This window comes from Cucumis sativus, chromosome 7, assembly GCF_000004075.3.
Source record: "Cucumis sativus cultivar 9930 chromosome 7, Cucumber_9930_V3, whole genome shotgun sequence".
Lineage (NCBI taxonomy): Eukaryota > Viridiplantae > Streptophyta > Magnoliopsida > Cucurbitales > Cucurbitaceae > Cucumis > Cucumis sativus.
Genome location: NC_026661.2, coordinates 16,721,339 through 16,742,174, shown reverse-complemented (window position 1 = coordinate 16,742,174; position 20,836 = coordinate 16,721,339). Strand labels below are relative to the sequence as shown.

Sequence of the window (20,836 nt, the reverse complement as noted above, 5' to 3'; positions counted from 1 at the left end):
TAAAAAACGAGAACGAAGATTTTCCTTTTTTCTTTTGAGTTCAACACTGTCTACACAAGAATTCAGAATTCGAGTTGATTCGTGTTGACGTAAAAATTAATGTTACTAAATACTAAAACAACAAAAGTTGAGATTAAATATTAAAATGTAGAAAAGATAAAGATTAGAAAGCAAAGTTTTGTGTATATATATTTTTTGTCCCAACAAAAGATTAAATTATACAACTTTAACTATAAGTGCTTCAATGATTTGTCATCCATTTGGTCCAAAGTGCTTCACTTTTTTCCTTCTTTTCTTTAGAAAAAAGGAACCAAAGATTGGCCTTTTCACATTGCAAACTCTTCATCAACAAAGAGAATAGAGCTTTGGCCCACAATAGAGTTGTTCAAATCTTTTTTGTTTTATAAAACTTAATTCTATTAGCAATGGAAAATTTGATCTAAGTATCAAATATTTTCAAACTCTTTTTATGGAAACGCTTTGTTTTCACATGTTCTCTTTCTCTCATGATTATGAGTTCAAATGTGCATTGTTAAAACAAGGATGGATCCACATGAAGAGAAAATGAATAGAACTCACTGATTTTGAAAACTTGCATGGTTGAATGAGAATATAACGTTTTTGGAATTAAGATCTGATCCAAAAAATATGAATCAAATCGTTGAAATGAGATGACTTTTTCAACTCTTTTGGGACCCATAAACCCAATTGGCAAACTCTGTCGGCATCTCCTCCTTTCTCAAATCCCCATGTGAAAATGCATCACTCTTCTGCACTTGTCAGTTCTTCTTCTTCTTCCTTCTCAGACTCCCCCATTGGATAATCTAATCATATCTTCACCCTTTTTCCCATTTTCCAAACTTCCTCAATCCCCATGCCATGGCTTCGTTTCTTCAACCTTTTACTTCCTCTCTCTGTTTTTCTTTTCTTATGCCTCAAAAGATATGCTCTTGCAAGTGACCCCTACGTCTTCTTCGATTGGACTGTCTCCTACATCTCTGCTTCTCCACTTGGACTCAAACAGAAGGTTTCTTCTCTTCATTCTTACTCTTCTTTTTTCTTTCTTCTGCAAATTTCATGTTGGAACTATGGGGATTTCCAGGCATTTCTCTTGGTATATATATATATATGAAAGCCGTCTATCCTCGTCTAATTATATATTTTGCTATATTTGTAAATATTTTTTTTAGAAGATGTGCCGTTTAAAATAAATTTCTAATTTTTAATGTATGGTGGTACTGGATTGATATAGTGTATTTGGTTAACTGGGTTGGTTTACTATAATTGAGCATAGAACTGAGTTTAGAAAAAAGTAAGGAAATAGGTGGATGAAAGATGGTTTATGGACCATTTGTGAGGTTTTATCAAACGTTCGGATAAAAGTGAAACTAAGTCTAAACTTTAGTGGCTTAATTAAAACTTTAACTCAAGGACATAGTTGTACAATCTATGGAACACATCTTGCTCGAGAAGATCGTGACTTAATTTCAAATTACAGGGACCAAACTGAAATTTAATCTGAAGAATAATAGAGATATGTTCTTATAACATACCTTAAAGAGTTATAAATTTCCTTAATTGTGGAAGTTGTGCGTTTCTACTGTTTTATTTAACATTGGATAAGGAGAAGGAAAATCATAGGTGTATAAGTAAGGATATCTGTTTTTTGTTTGGATGAAATCAAAACCAAAGTCTTAAGGACTCATGATTGTTATGAAAATATTGGGTGGTTTTGTTGGTATTTGACTCATTACTTTGGAGTTTTCTTGATTGGCAGAGGGAGAAAATTCAGATTCTGTTTTCAGTGAAGTTTGTTTTAGTTTCAACTTTCTTCTAATGTGGTCTTGTGGACTTGGAACTGCAAATTCCGATATGTTTTTGTCTCCTTACTGACTTCTTATTTTATGTAATTATATTCACAGGTCATTGGGATTAACGGACAGTTTCCTGGACCTGTGCTCAATGTAACTACGAACTGGAATGTTGTTGTCAACGTTAAAAATGACCTCGATGAGCCTTTACTTTTGACATGGTATGAACTACATTCACTAAAGGGATTGAAAAAATGTACGTTAAGCTACCAAATTTAGTACCTGGACTTTGTAAGTGTCACGTTTTAGTTCAGATGCTTAAAATCTGTTTAATTATGTTTTTAAAAGTTTGAACTGCGATTCCATATTCCATTAATTCAAGAATGATATATTATGCATATTAGACAAATGTTGGCAATTCAGCACGATGTGGTACACAAATTGTACAAAGAAGCAGACAATTGGATGAAATAGTTTGGTATGAGCTATAAAATAGAATTGATATCTTGCTTCAGAAAGAGAGAGTGCCAAATCATTCGATCACTCAACGTATGTTGGATTAGCATGTGACATCATAATCTAGTTAGCAATGTAAATGGTGGAGACTTCGTAAAATTACCATTCAAAACTTAGAGACATAATTTTAACTTTCTAAAGTTTAAATAAAAAGTTGAAAGTTAAGAAACAAAAGTTGTAGCAAGTTCTCGAAGTAGTGATTTTGTTGTTAATTTTTAATTCAGGAATGGTATACAACACAGAAAAAACTCTTGGCAAGATGGTGTTTCTGGGACTAATTGTCCAATCCCTGCTGGGTGGAACTGGACATATCAGTTTCAGGTCAAAGATCAAATAGGGAGTTTCTTTTACTTCCCTTCCTTGAACTTTCAGAGAGCTGCTGGTGGATATGGAGGAATCACCATAAATAACAGGGACGTTATTCCATTGCCTTTTTCGGTGCCTGATGGAGATATCACAATCTTCATTAGTGATTGGTATACTAAGGGTCATAAGGTCAGTATCAAGCCTGAGTGGCTTCTTGCTTTCACTGATGATTATCAGTAACTTTTAACCTGATTTCGCTTTCCCTGTCTTGATTTCATGTTTGATGGCGATAATGAAAATTGTAGGAATTAAGGAAAGATGTTGAGAATGGGATTCACCTTGGTGTTCCTGATGGTATTCTCATCAATGGAGAGGGTCCTTTTCGCTTTGATAGTGCTCTTGTCTCTGATGGCATTCCTTTTCATACAATAAACGTTGAACCTGGTAAGTTTTATTTTTATCATGGATTTTATTTTAGTATGTGACTGAATTCATGACTCTTTTGCAGGGAAAAATTAATTATTATGACATTTCACTAACTCTCATTAAGGAAAAAGAACTGTAAAACAAACTTGAAATGGATTTTCTTTAACTGTTAAGAGAAGACGAGGATGATTGCAAAATACTCCAAATGAGAACACCGAGAGCGAGGCATTGAAATGTTCCTTGTTTCACCTCAACATTCTTCTGTCTTTAAAGGCTCTCCAAGATTTCTCAAGCTATCTGTTTCACAAATTAGCAAAAAAATCTGACTTCTACTACTATAGGAAGTGGGATTTGCGCCCCTTTTATCACTTCCCCACAACCTTTTGTAGGGACCAAATTTCCTTCAGTTGTGTTCAGGCATTCCCTTTAAAGTTTATAGCAAACTCCTAAATGTATGATCAGGATCTTTGTTAGAGCTCTTACACATTACATGCCACTGAGGCCCTGGGGACATAAAACTACAGTTGAGTTTTGGGTGAAGTTTATGGTGCTTAGCCTCTTCTACGAATCCAACCAATCAAAAACCTGATGTTCTTCAAGATTTAGACCTTCTGGCTCAAGGTGAATATATGGGAGACTAGAAAATCTGGCTGAGACACCAAATGGCGCAAAATAATGCTTAACAAGAAGGATATTTGACAGTTTGAGAATCCACTTGCAAAATTCATTTGATGTTGAGGAACGGCAGATCTCTCATAACAACGAAAAAAGATTAGCCAAATCTTGAGCCGTGAAGTCCCAAAGTAGCCTTCGAAAATTAGAATAATTATAAAATTTGTTATTAGGAATTATAACAGAGTTAACCCACCCTTTTTCGAAGTACAGACTGCAGACTAAAGAGGCAGAGGAAATGACTTGAAGATTATTATCAATCTAGAATCTTCCTAGAAGGGAGTGCTAGCAGTGAGCTCATTTCCCACTGAATTTAATGAAACTATTAATGTAGGGGATGCAATGGGAGATGGTTTTTCAAAGACTTCTTAAATGTGCCTCTACTACAGTGACAAGTTTAAACCATATTAAATCAATCATCTAAGGAGTAAGGACTCCATTCCCAAAATTGGAAGTTGGAGCGATGGCTTGGAAGGGTAAATTTTCTTTTTATCCAATTCATGTCTAGGCAGTTAACTAGGTCGCAGTTGCATAGTCAAGAAAAGTTTCAATATGATTGTCACTCTTAAGAGCTTGAGAGACACTGAAGAGAGAAAAATAGAGGCTTTCCCCTCCCTGCGTTAACAATTGTGATTGTGGTGGCTGCTTCTGATAAGTTTTCCTTGTCTTAAGACTCTTAATACTGACCTACAACGTATGACTGAAGTTCTTAGTGGAAATCTTCACCTTCCCAGTAATGTAGCTCCAAACTTTGATCTCTCTTCTCAGTTATACTGATAAAAACGGTCTTAGCATTGAAGCCTAAAGTGGCTTACAAATCTACATAAGGTATTCAACTTATTCTATCGTTGGATCCCATTGAATCCTAATGTAATCGTATGGATAGATCATGAAGCCACGCTAGGGTATTCTTTAGTGTCTGATTCTAAGTTGAAAATATCTAATAAGATTATTTACAGTGTTCTAATTTGATATTGTGATAGTTCACTGAAGATCATTACCCATTCTTGGTAGATTTTGAAATTGACATGACACAGTCTGAGGAGAAAAGTTGGATAAGATTTGATTTTACATGAGGACTTTCGGAGTTTTGTTTTATTCCTTGAAAATCTAAATCTTATGGCTTCAAAGTCTCTCTCTCTCCCCCCACCCAAAAAAAAAAAAGCTTCAAATTGTATATTTTTGTATGCTTTCCTCCATTATATTTTCCATTAGCTCTTCTGCAACATAGGATTTCACACTTTGCTCTCGCACCTAAAGACCGTCTTCAATTATTCAATGTTTACATGCAGTACAAACTGTGGATATTCAGCTTTCACTTGTCGTAATTACCATTTCTCTTGTATACTATTGGTGACTAAGTTTTGGAAATTAATCTTAATCTTAACCAGGGAAAACATATCGCCTCCGAGTGCACAATGTTGGAATCTCAACGAGTTTGAATTTTAGAATACAAAGTCACAACTTACTTTTGGTTGAGACGGAAGGATCATACACAGTTCAGCAGGCTTACGAAAATATGGATATTCATGTGGGTCAATCATACTCATTTTTGGTCATGATGGACCAAAATGCTAGCAGTGATTACTACATTGTTGCCAGCTCTAGATTACTAAATTCATCTTCTCTGGCTGGAACTACCGGAGTGGCTATCCTGCACTATTCTAATTCCCAGGGACCTGCTTCAGGTCCTCTTCCTGATCCTCCTAATGAATTGGACACATTTTTCTCAATGAATCAAGCAAGATCTATAAGGTTGTAGTTAGTTACATATTCTCTTTGGTAACAAGATAGCTTTCCCATTTCATTGCCACAAGCAAAAGAAAAGAAAAGAACAGAATCTTGTTAAAAGAAAACAAAATATGCAAACATCATTGATATGGTCTTTTGTTCATTTGTCTTTAGGACTAGAATTGTTGTCAATCAATGTTCATTTCTCTCCGGTGGTAGGTGTACAAGTTCTTAACTCAATTTTGTTTGCTTTAGACTGAAGAGAGCTACGTCAATGGAAGAATTTTGCTTTCTCCAAAATCTTACTTAATTCTATTTCATCACATGCATGCAATTGCTTTATTTTACTAGGTTGTCTCACTTTTGCAATTCTTCTTATGGTTAGATGGAATGTTTCTGCCGGTGCTGCTCGTCCAAACCCACAGGGATCTTTCAATTATGGTCAAATCACTGTCACAGATGTATATGTGATACTAAACCGACCTTCAGAGCTTATAAATGGGAAATGGAGAAGGACCCTCAATGGCTTATCATACTTTACACCTTCAACTCCACTTAAACATGCTCAACAATTTAGCATTCCAGGTGTCTACAAACTCGATTTTCCGAATCAAATGATGAATAGGCCTCCCAAACTCGACACGTCTCTGATTAATGGTACTTTCAAAGGTTTTATGGAGATTATTTTTCAAAACAGTGACAAAAATGTTCAGACCTACCATTTGGATGGCTATGCATTTTTCGTTGTTGGGTGAGTATTGAATTTTAATATCTTATACTTTTTGCTAACTTTTAGGACTTCAAATTTAATTGAAACCTGTTTATGATGCAGCATGGATTTTGGAGTTTGGACTGAAAATAGCCGAGGGACTTACAATAAGTGGGATGGTGTTGCCCGATGCTCGACACAGGTAACTAGCCCATCTAATCTTGCTGTATAGAGGGAAGAAACAGAAAAAGTTTGAAACAAAATTTTATAAAATTTCTTTGAAGCATGTGCTTGGGGATTTTATAAAAGACATAATGGTAGAGGGAACAAACTAGTACAAAAATAAAAGGGAGAACTGATGGATCATGGCTGGAGTGAATGATTTATGGTGTCATTGAGACAGACTATACTATATGGATTACTCACAGAGTGAACGATCAAACTCTTATCGGTTTTTTCGTGGTTCAAGGTTTTTCCTGGAGCTTGGACTGCAGTTCTAGTGTCCCTTGACAATGCTGGCATATGGAATCTTCGTTCCGAAAATCTCGACTCGTGGTATTTGGGCCAAGAACTTTATGTGAGTGTTGTAAATCCAGAGATTGACAAAAGTGAGATACCTATGCCTGATAATACCATATACTGCGGCCTTCTTTCTTCCTTACAAAAGTAAGTCCTTAGCCTCATTCTCTTCTTGTTTGTTCGTACCATGTTCCCATTGGATTGAGATTGAATCTGCTAGTTTGCATTCCAGAAATCCTTCAAAATATATATTTTTTTTGTCTTGATGAATCAAAATAAACAACTGTACTTTTAACAACATTGTTTAAAAGCAATAAGAAAGATTTGACACTAAGTACTGTATCTAAAAATCTATCTAAACAAAAACAAAAACCGAAACCGAAACCAATATGAATCAAAACAGAGATTCTTTCTTATGTCTTCTTTTATGCAGGGATCAGTCTCAGAGATTCAAGTTCTCTGGTGCAGCATCCAGTGCTGACGCATTTCATTCAATTGTGGCTGTATTAATTATGACACTGATGGCAACATTCATCAGGTAACAAAGTCTGAATTTTGTGTAGACAAACAACATTAATTCAATGTGCTGAATAGAATAGGATCATAGAGCTTTTGGTTGGTCTGAATTTTTTAAAAGTAATTTCTGATTGGGAAAGAAAATGCATTATTTATTACACAATGTATCATTGCTAACAGAAGCTTTATTATTTTGTAATCAAAATTATGTATTCAAGTTTCCATGGAAGTGGAGAGTCAGTATAAATAGTAAAAGGATTAGAGGGCCATTTGCAGAAAATTTAATATCCTAAAAAGTTACATTAATAACCAAATGCAATAAAGTTTGAAGATTGTCCTTTGAGATAACATACCTAAGAGTATTAAAAAAGAATTATAGATATCACTCTCTTAAGACAAGATGAGAAACATATAAATAGTGATTGAGCAAATTATATTTTGAAACTTTCTTATGTCTCTGAGCTATGTGGGAATGTTTTCAAGTTTGTGTTTGATTGATCTTTAAACTTAAAAATACAAATATATTCGGTTACTTTCGAAATTGAGGTTTGTTTGATCCTTTATTGATCTTATATTTGAGTGAAATTATCAAAATGGAACTTTGTGCATGGAGATTGACACCTTTTATTCTCGCTCTTCGTTATGTCCTTCGGTCATTATCTCGTTGTCTTGCTAGCTCAATCTCCTCTCTCTCGTTGTCTTGTTTTCCTCGTTCTCATTGTCTTCCTTTCCTCTTTCTCATTGTCTTGCTTTCACTCTCTCTTGGTCTCCTCTCTATCTGTTCTTGCTATGCTCTTTGCTATCTTGTTTTCGTGCATACAACTTTTTGAGCAACGTTTCGATGACCAACGACAATACCTTGCAATATTTTGATGGTCGGTGACAAATGAAAAAGAGAAAAATGAAGATGAACGATGCAAATGAAGGATGGAAAATTGAGAATAATAGGAAAAATAAAAATTAAAAGATGGTTTTGTAGCTTTGGTTAATGATGATGTAAAAAAAGTTAGAAAAAATGATTGTAAGTTTTGGCTTTTGAATCAATTATCTTCCTGTATTTATCTTTGTTTATACGTAAAAATAACATAATCTATCTAGTTAAGATATATCCTTAATTTGAATTTCTAATGGTTAAACTAAAAAAACAAATGACAAGAAAATGGTAAATGGTTATTGAATCTTGTAATAATGGATTGTTGATCTATCTAACATAATTTAATCGATAAGATTTAGTAATTCTTCTCAAACATTTAAATTTCAAATACTCACACTTCTACCATTATACTTTTATATCGTAAAAATAATAGTAATAATGAATTAAAGATCTTTCAATTGTGTTATAAGTTTCTTAATTATTATTATGATTAAAAATACGTTTAAATAGTATTTGATGGATTTTATATATGCAAAGCAAAAATGGGATCAAAATTTTATCTTAATTGCTCTTAATTAACATGGAACTCCGGAATAGAGTTAAAGATAAAATTTACCTTTGTAGCTCCTAATTTACTTGTAATCTTTCTCACCATCTCAAACCAGATTACCACTAAATTGATCCGCTATTTTCTAAATTAAGAACCGAGTAGTAGGACCTAATAAGTGAAGGATTTGAATTTGGAGATTGGACTTAGAGTTGAGAGAAAAAATAATACTTTGGTGAAATTAGTTTCAAGGTAAAACATTAATAAAAGAGACAAGTTCTTGAACAATTAGATTTGCCCTTTTATAAACAATTTACATTCTCTCGTGTAATTGATTCATCAAAGTTTAACACCTCACAATCCACTATCTCTTATACCATATGCAACCACTTACTCCATTAAATGTTTAGTGGGATTATCCAACAAAATGTTGGATTTTTCTACTAACTTTAATCAAAGAGTAAAATGGTATTTTCACCATTCTAATTAAAGTCAAAAGTCAACATTTTGATTTTTTTTACCATCTTGACTAATTCTGACCTCTCGAGCATTAATCCACATTCATTTTTTTAAAATTCAAAATACATTTTAATATAAAGTAGATCAAAGTTTAACTTTTTACACCATTGACCATTTTCATCATTCTCGAGATTTCGAATATGAACCAACATTTATATTTTTTTATATTTAAGTTGTATTTAAATATAAAGCTCTAATTATAAATTGATAATCGGTCATCATATCACATATACTTGTCGATTTCTCTCTCTCTACCCAATTCGAACTATTAGAACTAATCCAACATACTGTTTTAAGTTAATTTTATACGAGTAGAAGAGGAACCTAATAGATATACAGATCATGGGTTCCAACGAACCGAGATTAACTGGCTAAACCCTTTTAGATCGAGCTAACTAACATTCCTTAACTAACGAGTTATTTCACTAAAGTCTTGTAGTTGCGCTCCTCCTCACTATAGATACATTTGTGTCTATTTGATATGAGCATGATTGGTAAGTTAGTCCTTCATAGGATGTTCGTAATCTTGGGTTGAGTCAAAATTACCATTTTACCCATGATATGACATTTTTTCTTGAAGTCTAATTGATCTACTATTGAATAGTTGGTTTAAGGTTTGACCTATAAACCGAATCCATGAGAGGGTGGGGCCCCTTGTTCATGACCTATATTTAGTGTTTAGGGGAACAACTTATCTACTAACCCTATAACGAGTAGGAGTGAATTTGCATCATGTGTCCTTTATATATCCACTGATCTTACTCTTGAATTGGGAGGCTTATTAGGCCAGCCCTGATGAGTTGCCCTCACCTATAAAAATCTAAGGATAGCCCCGTATGAACAAGAGTTCATAGTTAATTCATGATTAAAATTAACTTACTCAAGTCATCAATAATGAAAATAGTCAGTTTTATACGATAAACGGTGTTATGACGTAAAATAGATTATTTCATTGTTATAGTTTTATGTAAACTTTTTACGTTACGTAGGATGCCCCACTTTCATATCTTCACATGAACGATTCAAAATCATATCGTTTGTACTCACTACAAAGCAAAACACATTCATAGTTTTTCTAAAATAAGACGTCAAACCTAACTATTCACATGCCATATACTCAAACTTAATATATGTTTATGTCTCTATATAAAGTTCAAGTAATATACATCAAGTTAACTCAAGATAACCTTAGGATCTTAATTTATTGGATTAAAGATTATAGTATTCAATTTCACTAATAATTCATCAGTAACAACTTTATTGAATATAATATGATTTTAAATTACAAACTATAAGTTTCATGACATAAATTCCGACATTTATTTTGTTCTATGTACTTTTAGTTTAGTTTAGTTTATTTTAGTCCTTATACTTTTAAAATGTTCAATTTAGTCCATATACTTTCAAAGTTGGTTCACTTAGATCCTCATAATTACACTTTCAAAATGTTAATTTTCATGTTTATATTTTAAATTTTAGTTATAATACTTTTAAAAGTGACCATTTTAATAATTTCATTTGTAATTTTATTTAAAGGGATTCAAATTGTCATTTTTCAAAAGCTGACCCAAATAAACCAAAGTTGAAAGTATAAGAAAAAAAAAGGACTAAAGTCGAAATTACAAACACCACAACTAATACCTTAGAATGTATAGATCCAAGTGAATCAAGAAAAGAAGTAAAAGAACCAAAATAGTATTTAAATCACGATATAAGTTTAAAAAACAAAGTTTTAAAGAAAAAGTCACTAAATTAAAGGGATAAATATGATAAAATCCAGTGTATTACTCATCAACCTTTCAATTTATACAAAATACACTGCATAAAAAAGGTGCTTAAAGTTCAAAGAAGAAAAAGGCAAATAGAATTGAAATTTGAGAAAACTACATTAAAATAAAATAGCAATATAAAATTCGTTAAATAAAAATAAAAAATAGAGAAGAAGTCAACCATTAAATCATTTGATGACATAAAACCATATATATATATATATATATATATTATGCATTTATAAGTTGAATTTAAATTATCAAAGTTAATTCCAAGACAATTTACAAAAAAAAGAAGAAAAAAAAGAGAGAGAAAATCTAAATCCTAACTACAAATAATATAAACATTTTGTCCCTTTTCGTCTCTCCCTCCAAATGGCAATCACTTTATTTATTTAAATAATTATGTTAAGTGTTATTTGATAATGAGAAATTTATCAAAAATTATTTATAACTGTGAGATATTTAAAATATAATAAAATATCACAATCTATATATCCATATATATATATATATATATATATATATATATATATATATATATGATAAATCACGATAGACTAAAATATACTACTTGAAAATATATTAATCTATCTTCATCTATTATAGATAAACTATGATGTTTTATAAATATTCTAATTCATTTTGCTATACTTGAAAATAACCGAATAATAAATTACCGTATTTTATATTTAAAAACATGAAAAGAGATTGATGAAATAATGAACCTTGTTCACGGCCATAAAATCAATATAAATTTGAACTAGTCCAATAAAACTATGTTACATAATAGTTGAAATTAATATTGATAGAGCTCGAGCTCAATAAAAAAGTTGTTTTTTTTTTTTCGACAAATAGTACTATATATGTTAGTTGAGGTTAATATACAAATACTATGTAAGCTAAGCTATGCCAGTTTTAACTTTCTGATTAGTTCCACAACGTGGATAATCATTATCATATTTAATTTTTTTCTTCTTCTTATTTTATATGACAAAACCGTCGAAAATGTTTTCAATTATAGCAAAAAAGAAGAATTGTATATATATATATATTGTAATGTTTGTAAATAAATAAGATGTTATATATGTATATGATTTATCTTGTTCCTTTGTCGAAACTTGTAATGCTATGAATCCATGAGTGAGATATGAATAAACTGATATCACATTTGAAAGAGAGAGATTGTGAAGGTGTGAAAAGTAGAGTTAACAAAAGCTTCAAGAAAAACTTAAAAGAATTGAAAATTACTATATATATATATATAAATATATTAATTAGGTGCACATTCTTTTTCGTTAGCAAGTTTTTTTTTCTTATGAAAGTTATTGTTTCCCGACTTTATATAGAACATTTTATTTTAATTCAAAATTTGATATTTATCTTTTTACCTATACCACATAGTTAAATTTCTTTTAGATGAAATTTTATAGATAACAAATAATTGAAACTATTTATAAAATATAACAAAAAAAAAAAACTATATAGAATTGGCCAGATTTACCTCTATTTTGTGAATAGTTTTTTTTTCCCACGTTCTTAAAGAAAATACATGTCAATTATTTCATATTTTTTTTACTGGCAGTTAATTGAATATTTTAAAAAACTTATAACTTTGTTTAGGAATTAAAAACCATTCCATAAATTCCTCACCTTTCAATTAAGAACGTAATTAATACTTTTTAACATTGAATGCTTACAAAACAGAAAGCTCTTAGCTCAATGATAAACGACATGATTTCTCTTCTTAAAAGTTGGAGATTTGATCTCTCACCCACTTTTGTTGTACTATAAAAACAGGCACATAACCATCGAAATACGTAGACTAAATAAGCGAACACAATGTTAAAAGTCAAGCGATTGCCAAAATAATGGTTTACATCCTTAAATTTCAAAGTTGTATTAATTCAAACCTTCAACACTATAGTTTATGTATATTAGACAATACGTAAGGAGAGAGAATCAAACCTCTAATTTTAAAGACAAACTCTATGTCACTTGAGCTATGATCATTTTGACAACTAAAACTTCACATTGGTAACAACATCACAATCGATCTCAATTAAAGTACTAAGGTTTAGATTTTGAATTTAATTTTTATTTAGTTCATAGGTTTCAAAATGTTACACATTTCATTTTAAAGTTTTGATTTTAGTTTCAATTTAGTTTTTAATATCAAAACGCTTGAATTTGATCTTAAAATTTGAATATTATTTTAGTTTAGTCTATAAATTTTAAAATTTTACGTTTGTAACCTCTATTTTTCATTAAATACTGACTTACATGTTAATAACAATACTTATCCGTAAGTAAAATTTTAAATTTACTTTTTAGAAGAGAAAATAAGGTAGTGAAACTTTATTTTAAATTTATTAAATATAAATATTGAAATAGAAAGATTTGAAAAGAGAAAAAAATGTTTGTTTATTTAAATAATTTTGGTTTTGTTATTTTAAAAAAAGGTGAAAATAAAAATGAGAATTTACAAGAAAGGAAAGGGAAGGAAAGGAAAGAGAAGAGGGGAAGTTCCAAAGGAAGGGCTTAGCCCTTGACCATTTGTATTAAAAGTCCACTGTACGGTCCATTTGTAGATGTGGCAAAGGGTTATTTGCAGTATTATTCACTGCCCTCCCCCCCCCCCCCCCCCCCCCCCCTCTTCTCTTCTTTCTCCTCTCTTCTTCCCCGATCTCAATTCTCTCTCTCCCCCTCCCTCCCTCCCCTTTCTCTCTCTCCGCCGTTCCCGGCCGCCGGAGCTACTTCCTCACTCTCCTCACACACCATTCTTCAACCCCTTTTCCCTTCAATTCCATCTCATTCTTCGATTCGATCCTCGTCACCCCTTTTTCTCGATCGCTCTTTCAATCCCCTCTCCTTTCCCGGCGCCTCTTTCCCTTTCTTCTACCCTTTTCCGCCCAGGTTCCTTTTCTTTTCTTTGCTTCTCTAATGGATTGCTTTTGAGTTGTTTCTTGTTTTAAGCACTGCCCTTTCTCTTTTTTTCCCCTCCCCCCCTCAATCCCGGGGTTTTCAGTTCTGTGATTGATTGCTGTCTTTAGGGTTTTTTTGCTGCCACTCCTGGCTCTTTTTCTGCTTGAGCTGAATTGGGTGTTTCGAATTTTGGGGTTCTTGGTTCTCGTTGAATTTGAAGAAGGAGACGTTTTTTTTGGAGGTTGAGGTTGGGGTTGGGGTTCTTCTGAAATTATGTTTCCTGCTTGTTTTATTCTTGGCTTCGAGTTCAGATGTATTTCTTGTTTTCTTTTGGATGACAGTGGTTTTAGCGGGGTCAATATAGGGATTGGGCTAGTTTCTGTCTTGTCTTCTTGATACAATTCTTTTCAAAATTGTAACCAGTATCTCTCTTAGTTAATGGTTTTTGGATAGATTTTATGGCTCAAGTTTTGGATTTGTTGTGTGCATGATTTGCTAACAAACTTACAAAATGTTCTGGATGTTTTTCTATATTAGAATTTTTTTGTAGTGACCCAATTAGTCCTCCAAGTTCTGATAAATTAACTTCTTCTAGTAAAAGAAATGGTGGGGTATGGGAGTTTGAACCTCCAACCTCAAGGAAGGAGTATTGCTAAGCTACGCTTATGTTGGCCTAATTATATTTACGTCCTCCTTTAAGCAAACCATTTAGTGATAACACATCATGTGTGTATTCGTAACTCCTATATATATTTTTTGTTTTATGAGTATGTCCAATGGAGTTAGGCATATTTGTGCGTTATTTCTCTGTTTGACTCGTGCGAAAGAAAACCCAGATTTGATTCACTTCCCTTTTCTTTTATATAAGCCATGGGTTTTAGCCTTCTCTGTTTGATTGTTCCTTTTAAGTTTTAATCTGTTGAACGAACAAGTTCAAAGCATTTTTATGTTTGTTAGCTCGGAATTCTAATCTCACTACTTTTTGGGGTTTTATGATTGCAGTTATAATGTTACATTGTCCCAAGGAAAAGTGATACATGGAATCTGAAGATAAGAAATTTGGCCGAGGTAACTGTTGATATATTTTGTCAATTTAGTCTCTTTTCCCCTGTGCTATGGCATGTTTGAAGAGTGAGACGTAGCTAGGTATATACATTTGATGGTTTTACGTTTAGAAATCTCTGGATGTTTTCTGATGATACTATATTATCCTAAATGACATGCCTTTTTTGGGTGAAATCATGCCCTTGTGTTATCTTTGATGTATCTGAAAACATTAAAAGCCTTTCCCTAAAAACATGCCCTTGGAAGTAAACATGCTCTAGATGTAAATATTTTGCCAACTAGAGACAGGCAAAGAGGTCTGCTCTTCTCCTTTCCCTTTTTAATCCTTTCCAAACATTGCAACGGTATCTTGGGGGAGTTGGAGTTAGTTTTGTGTGGGGTTGTTATTTTGACCTGTTTACTTTTTACTTATCCCTTGGAGGAGTTCCTGTCCTCTGTTGGGTGGCTTGGGCCCATATGTTATAGAAGATTCTTGTAAGATTGAGTGAGTGGAAAGGCTCACCTATATTTCATGAAGCCATCCTTGCTTCTCATTTCCTATCTGTCAAAGTCTAACTTTCATTAGTTTCTGGAATTATTTCAGTATATTTCCTATCTTTCTTCTTGATTATATTAACTAAAGGCTCAGTATTAATCACCTTCAATGTTCAAATCATACCATTCTTCTTCTACCACAAAAGAAGATATAGTTGTTAATCTCGTCAATACTGTTATTTTTTAATCTTTCTTCATGTCTGAATTTAGTCCAAGGAACACTACATGTTGGAAGTGAGCTATGATGACTTGATAGTTCTTTATTTAGTCTCTCTTTTAGGCTTGAGCAATGAAAAGTGGCCCATGTCTTACTAAGGTCTTCCTATAACTGGGAGCTCAAAGTGAGACAAGAAAGGACTTTCTGTAATTGAGAACTTGAAGTGTCTTGAATTTTGGATTTGTACTGAAAAGACATTGAGACAGAGTGTTCATTGCAGTAAGTGAATGAGTTCTGTACCTGACTTTGAGCTAAACTCTAAGCAGTTTCCACCTAAAATTGCATATGATCTATGCCATGCCATGAAAATTTCATTTTAAGATCTTCAGGATTTCTGAAGAGAGAATCTTTCAAGGTTCTCTATTTTCTTTAAAGCAATATGGTTTTTCTCTGCAATGGTTTAATATTACTTATGCAGTCCTTCTACCCCCCAGGAATAAAATAAAACAATTCTTTCTTTATTTTTGTTTATTTTTATGAATATAATTACTATAGCTCCTTTTGTCTCTCCATGTTGTACATTTTAAATCTTCAATTGATTTTTTCCTATCACTTAGCTTTTTCTTTCTTTCGTTAGTATATTGTTTTTTATTGCTTTGATTTCAATGTAATGGAAAGGAACACGGAAGTACAAGTTATACTGTTTTTTTATCCATCCTGTTCATTTTCTATCTATATTTATAATCTTTTCACCTGAATTTCGGTGTATTTTTATTTGTACCTTTAGGACCTAGGGAACTAACTGGTGCTGTGGATCTTATAAGTCACTACAAGCTGTTACCTCACCATGATTTTTTCTGCAAGAAGTCACTTCCATTGTCAATTTCGGACACACATTATCTTCATAACGTGGTTGGAGACACAGAAATTAGAAAAGGAGAAGGGATGCAGTTGAATCAACTCATACAGAATACTTCTTACCCTAGAGAGACTAATGCCCGCATACAGCCATTTGATCAAGATATTCTCATAGAAGCCTTCCAACTGAGGGAAACTGGTCCTGTTGATCTGCCTTCTGTAAGAAATCTATTATTAGAATTGTTGAAATGAGCCACTTTCTTCAGCTTTCTTCCATCAGATGGAACTTAGATGTTACCAAGGCAACGGGTCTGATTATCAGCATTTCTCATCCTGATTCTTTTCTCTGCAAGTGATGGGTCCATTTTTTTTTCTTTGGTTAGGCCGAGAAGGGTGTTCCTACTATTCCAGGGAAGTCAAAAAGTGAGTCCAAAGATAAAGACAGAAAGCACAAGAAGCACAAGGATAGAGATAAGGAGAAGGATAGAGAGCATAAGAAGCACAAGCATCGACATAAAGACCGGAGTAAGGATAAAGACAAGGACAAGAAGAAAGAAAAAAGTGGCCATCAAGATTCTGGTGCTGATCATTCTAAGAAGCATCATGAAAAGGTTGGTAAACATTTACTCTTTTCCAGCTCCCTTGTAAGTACCAGCTACCAAGACTTGATAACAGTGGGATGGTCCGGGGGTAGATTGTCATTGACATTAACATTATGGACTTTTTAGTTTATCCCATTTCCTAGTTTGTTGTTAAGGTTACAAGATTATCCCTTCCACTGATGTTTTTTTTTCCATTGGATCTAGATTATTAAATCCTTAATTTGCCTTGAGGATGGAGAATTGAAAAGTTAATTAATTTGTACCATTTTTCTCTCTTAAAAATTAAGGATTAAGTAGTTTTTTTGTGTTTTACTTCCAAACTAATATATAATTGTTGTGCATGTAGCCAAATAAGCTGGTTCTTAATTTCTAACTTCTCTTAATTTTCAGAAAAGGAAGCATGATGGGGAAGATGATATTAATGACATTCATAGGCACAAAAAAAGTAAGGTAATACGAAGTCCATTTTTTTCCAGCTCTAGAATGCTTGCACTGCGAAGCAATTATCCGGGTCAACTTTTATCTTCTTAATTCATGTTTTGACTTTTCAATTTATAGTTATCCAACTAAAAGCCTTCTGCATTTACTTTTTGCAGCATAAGGCCTCAAAAATTGAAGAAATGGGAGTGATAAAGGTAGCGGGCTGACATTGTGGAATAATCTAGGTCATTTATTTCCTCGTATGGTTGTAGAAAGATTGGTGGAATTTTCACTTAATGTTGTCAAAAATACTTGAGGTATATTTATATTTTTCAAATATATTATATATTCAATTGTTCTTCATTTGATTAAAGTTTTTTTGCATTCATGGTTTTTTTTTATTTTCCTTTTCATTTGGAGATGATTTTTTTTAATACGAAACTGAACTTCCATTGAGAAAAATAGATGCACTCAACATAGAAGAAATGAAGCTCAACTCAAAAAGGCAGTCCAAGAACCAACTACAAAAAGTCAACGAATCTTGAAAAGTTGCATCATAAAACTGTTGCTCCTATAGGATCGCACACAGAAGCATTAACACCCAACTACCATATAAACTGAAACTTTTTCATTAAGAGTCTACAAAAAGACATCTCAACTATAGTTGCCTACTTAGGAGTATACCTTCGAAATGTGCTGGACTAGGTATCAAAGAGGGTTGGAACCTAGCATGCCCAGTGTCTCCCAGGCTCCATAGAATGCCTTAAAAGAAATTAAGGGTTTTTTATTTTAAATTTAATAATTTTTTTTTTCTTTTCAAAATGCAAGAGATTCCATGTATTTTTATCTGTTGTATTGTGGAAATTAAGTTGTTTCTCTTCCTCTAGTTTTTTGAAGGGTTCCTGGGCAAGTTCCTAGACCTAAGTTCCTTTTTACATTAGATTGCACGGAAGGAAGCTTTTTCTCTGGTGTAGTATACTCCAGTGGAGCTTTTGCAGGGTCTTTTGTTAACCATAGTACTGTGTGTGTGGATTGTGGAAAAGTTATCAAATTGTAGTGGTTGGTAGATTGGAATTGCTTCTCTATCCAGTGGGTTTAGAAGGTAGAAAGGAGGTGTTATGGTTTCTGTAGGCATAGGCATTTACAAGGTTGGGTGGAAGGTTTCGGGGGAATCTTAGGAAAGTTTTGATTGAAGTTTGGTTGTAGAATTTTTGAGCTTGTGGGACCAAAAGATGATAGAACCAGTGTGTCTGATTGTTTCAAACAAGACAAGATAAAGCTCTCGTTGTAGAAGTAGAAAAAGGTCCATATGATTAAAAAACAATTCTGTATCATTGAGCAGCCTAAAACAATTGGATAAGATATTATCTAACTAGCTAACTGAAGCATAACTCAGCTACTTAAGACATATATTTTGGACCAAAAGACTAGAAGTTAGAATCTCCATCCCTATTTTCCTTGATACCATGGATTGGCTACAAGCAAGATGCCTGTGGATTTCTTGGTCTCCTTATTGGTGTCGTCTATATCAGAACAGCTTCCAATCAGTGAACCATCTCTTTTTTCACTGCCAATTTTTTCTCATGCTTTATGGACAGAAATTTTCAGTGCCTTTAGATGGAAATTGGCTCTTTCTTGTGGTACTATAGAATGGATCCGATCAATGTGTTTTGGATCACCCCTTCAAGGGTGACTAGGGAAACTTATGGACTAGCTTCAGAAAAAAAAATGCATCACGGAATTAAGTTACTACCATGGGGTCTAGAGTCAATGGAAAACTCTGGGTGTTAAAGTTAAAACCATCCTTCTATATAGGAAACATACTTTAGTTCTCTTTCAACTTTTACTGGCAGCACCTGTAGCCATGGTGGAGTTGCAATACCCAAACTAAAAGATGTGTTATGGAATTGAGAAGGATAAGAGTAGCTGAGAGATGAGGGTGATGAAAGAAGACCAAGCTATTTCAGAGATGAAAAAATTGATATTAATTTTTTATGATATTTTAAATGCCTCTAACATATTGTGGATATATGTGCGTGTGCACCTTGGGTATTTTTATGGAATAACCACCTTGACCTTGATTTTGTCTTTGATGTATGGGTTTAGAAAAAATGGATTCTAGACTTGTTTAATTAGATAATGTTTTGAAATTTTGTTTATGTATTTATAGGCTTCTTTTGATTCTGAGTTTAGAAATATAGTTCTTTTTCTTAATCTTGGGTGACTTGGCATGGGTATTGGGTGATTTTCTTTCATCCTTGTCTTTGTCGTGTGGTTTTTTGTCTGATACTTTAACAATTGGTATTCTCTTAAGATGAAACTTGGAACGCAATAGTTAAGGAGAAGGGAAATTACTAAGCATGCGTATTAATCAAAGTGCCTAATAAAAGAGATCGTTATTTTAAGTCATTCTTTGCAAAGTGTTTCTTTGTTTGAGTTTTCTTTTGAAGTGTTTCTGTTTTTTTTTTTGTGTTGATTTCTTTGTCATTTGTAGTAATTGCACTTCCTTAATGCCTGTTGTGTTTGCCTGAAGTATGCTAAGTTTAGTAGGGCATATATTTCTAGAAATTTGGGGTTAACTGAGTCCAGCCGATAACTCTGCAAACGTTTATCTGCTCTTCTCAACCTTTACTTGTAGGGGAGCTAAATCCATTCAGTTGGGACATGCTGAAACTACCATTTATATAAGTTTCTTCACAATTCCATTTGGTATAATGCATGCCTTAGAGACAGTAGTATCCTAACTGAGCTTTAATTATTTTCTTATTCTCTTGCCTTTTCATATTTGGTTTTTCCTGGACCCTTTTGAGTGTTATGATAGTTCTTCTTTCTTCGTGCAGAGTAGCTTCTGATGAGGGTGAATTTACCAGTTTTAGGGTATGTGGAAGCAAATGTAAAAAAGAAAAAAAATATTGGTGGAATTGAACTTTTGTAACATAACAAACAATGGGGTCTGATATATAAATATGAGCGATTTGCAGGACTGGTTGTTTTCCTCAGTTTCTTTATGGTATTCATTTGATGGATACCTTCCACATGTAACATTATATTCTTCTTCATTTCCTAGACCGTTTTCGAGTTGTAGTTTGAAGTAGCATTTCTTCGTCTTCGGTTTTTCAAACGAAGGTAGAAGGCTAGAAAATTCTCTCTCCATATCTCATTCTCTCTCTCTCTCTCTCGTTCACCCTTCCCATTGTGTTTCTTTTATCGGTATCACTTTTTAACTAACTGAATTCCTTCCTAGAATGTAAATAACTAATCAGCCAGGAATGTGTAATTTTTATTGATGGTATCAAAGGGGAAATATGTATAGAAAATGGAATTTGATAATTTGTTCTCTTTTTAGCTCATATATACAAG

At 32.9% G+C, this 20,836-nt stretch overlaps 2 protein-coding genes across 4 annotated transcripts; both read left to right on the top strand.

Moving 5' to 3' along the window:
• Nucleotides 1-670: 670 nt before the first annotated feature.
• LOC101222426 (monocopper oxidase-like protein SKU5) lies at nucleotides 671-7,486 on the top strand. Of its 2 annotated transcripts, XM_004148915.3 has the most exons (9): nucleotides 694-1,027; nucleotides 1,923-2,032; nucleotides 2,552-2,822; nucleotides 2,939-3,077; nucleotides 5,123-5,486; nucleotides 5,848-6,213; nucleotides 6,295-6,373; nucleotides 6,641-6,837; nucleotides 7,124-7,486. In XM_004148915.3, the coding sequence occupies exons 1-9, from the start codon at nucleotides 875-877 to the stop codon at nucleotides 7,230-7,232; spliced, it is 1,788 nt and encodes a 595-aa protein (XP_004148963.1). In that variant the 5' UTR covers nucleotides 694-874; the 3' UTR covers nucleotides 7,233-7,486. The 2 variants fall into 2 exon arrangements, with proteins under 2 accessions (XP_031745205.1, XP_004148963.1); XM_031889345.1 differs by lacking the exons at nucleotides 6,641-6,837; nucleotides 7,124-7,486 and adding an exon at nucleotides 6,495-6,617 and having other exon boundaries at nucleotides 671-1,027; nucleotides 6,295-6,405.
• Nucleotides 7,487-13,564: 6,078 nt separating this feature from the next.
• On the top strand, nucleotides 13,565-20,629 carry LOC101217685 (mediator of RNA polymerase II transcription subunit 19a). 2 transcript variants are annotated; one of them, XM_031888947.1, is made up of 7 exons: nucleotides 13,565-13,831; nucleotides 14,843-14,908; nucleotides 16,384-16,673; nucleotides 16,838-17,065; nucleotides 17,447-17,506; nucleotides 17,653-17,793; nucleotides 20,322-20,629. In XM_031888947.1, exons 2-6 carry the CDS (start codon nucleotides 14,878-14,880, stop codon nucleotides 17,701-17,703), a joined length of 660 nt encoding a protein of 219 aa, XP_031744807.1. In that variant the 5' UTR covers nucleotides 13,565-13,831; nucleotides 14,843-14,877; the 3' UTR covers nucleotides 17,704-17,793; nucleotides 20,322-20,629. The 2 variants fall into 2 exon arrangements, with proteins under 2 accessions (XP_031744807.1, XP_031744806.1); XM_031888946.1 differs by having other exon boundaries at nucleotides 13,566-13,831; nucleotides 20,317-20,629.
• Nucleotides 20,630-20,836: the final 207 nt, after the last annotated feature.

What these genes read in the sequence shown, in the direction of transcription:
- LOC101222426 (XM_004148915.3), top strand. Translation starts at nt 875, where the DNA reads ATGCCATGGCTTCGTTTCTTCAACCTTTTACTTCCTCTCTCTGTTTTT. An exon ending in GGTATACTAAGGGTCATAAG is followed by an intron (nt 2,823 to 2,938) that starts GTCAGTATCAAG and finishes TGAAAATTGTAG; the next exon opens with GAATTAAGGAAAGATGTTGA. An exon ending in TACAATAAACGTTGAACCTG is followed by an intron (nt 3,078 to 5,122) that starts GTAAGTTTTATT and finishes AATCTTAACCAG; the next exon opens with GGAAAACATATCGCCTCCGA.
- LOC101217685 (XM_031888947.1), top strand. Translation starts at nt 14,878, where the DNA reads ATGGAATCTGAAGATAAGAAATTTGGCCGAG. An exon ending in CTAAGAAGCATCATGAAAAG is followed by an intron (nt 17,066 to 17,446) that starts GTTGGTAAACAT and finishes CTTAATTTTCAG; the next exon opens with AAAAGGAAGCATGATGGGGA. An exon ending in ATAGGCACAAAAAAAGTAAG is followed by an intron (nt 17,507 to 17,652) that starts GTAATACGAAGT and finishes TACTTTTTGCAG; the next exon opens with CATAAGGCCTCAAAAATTGA.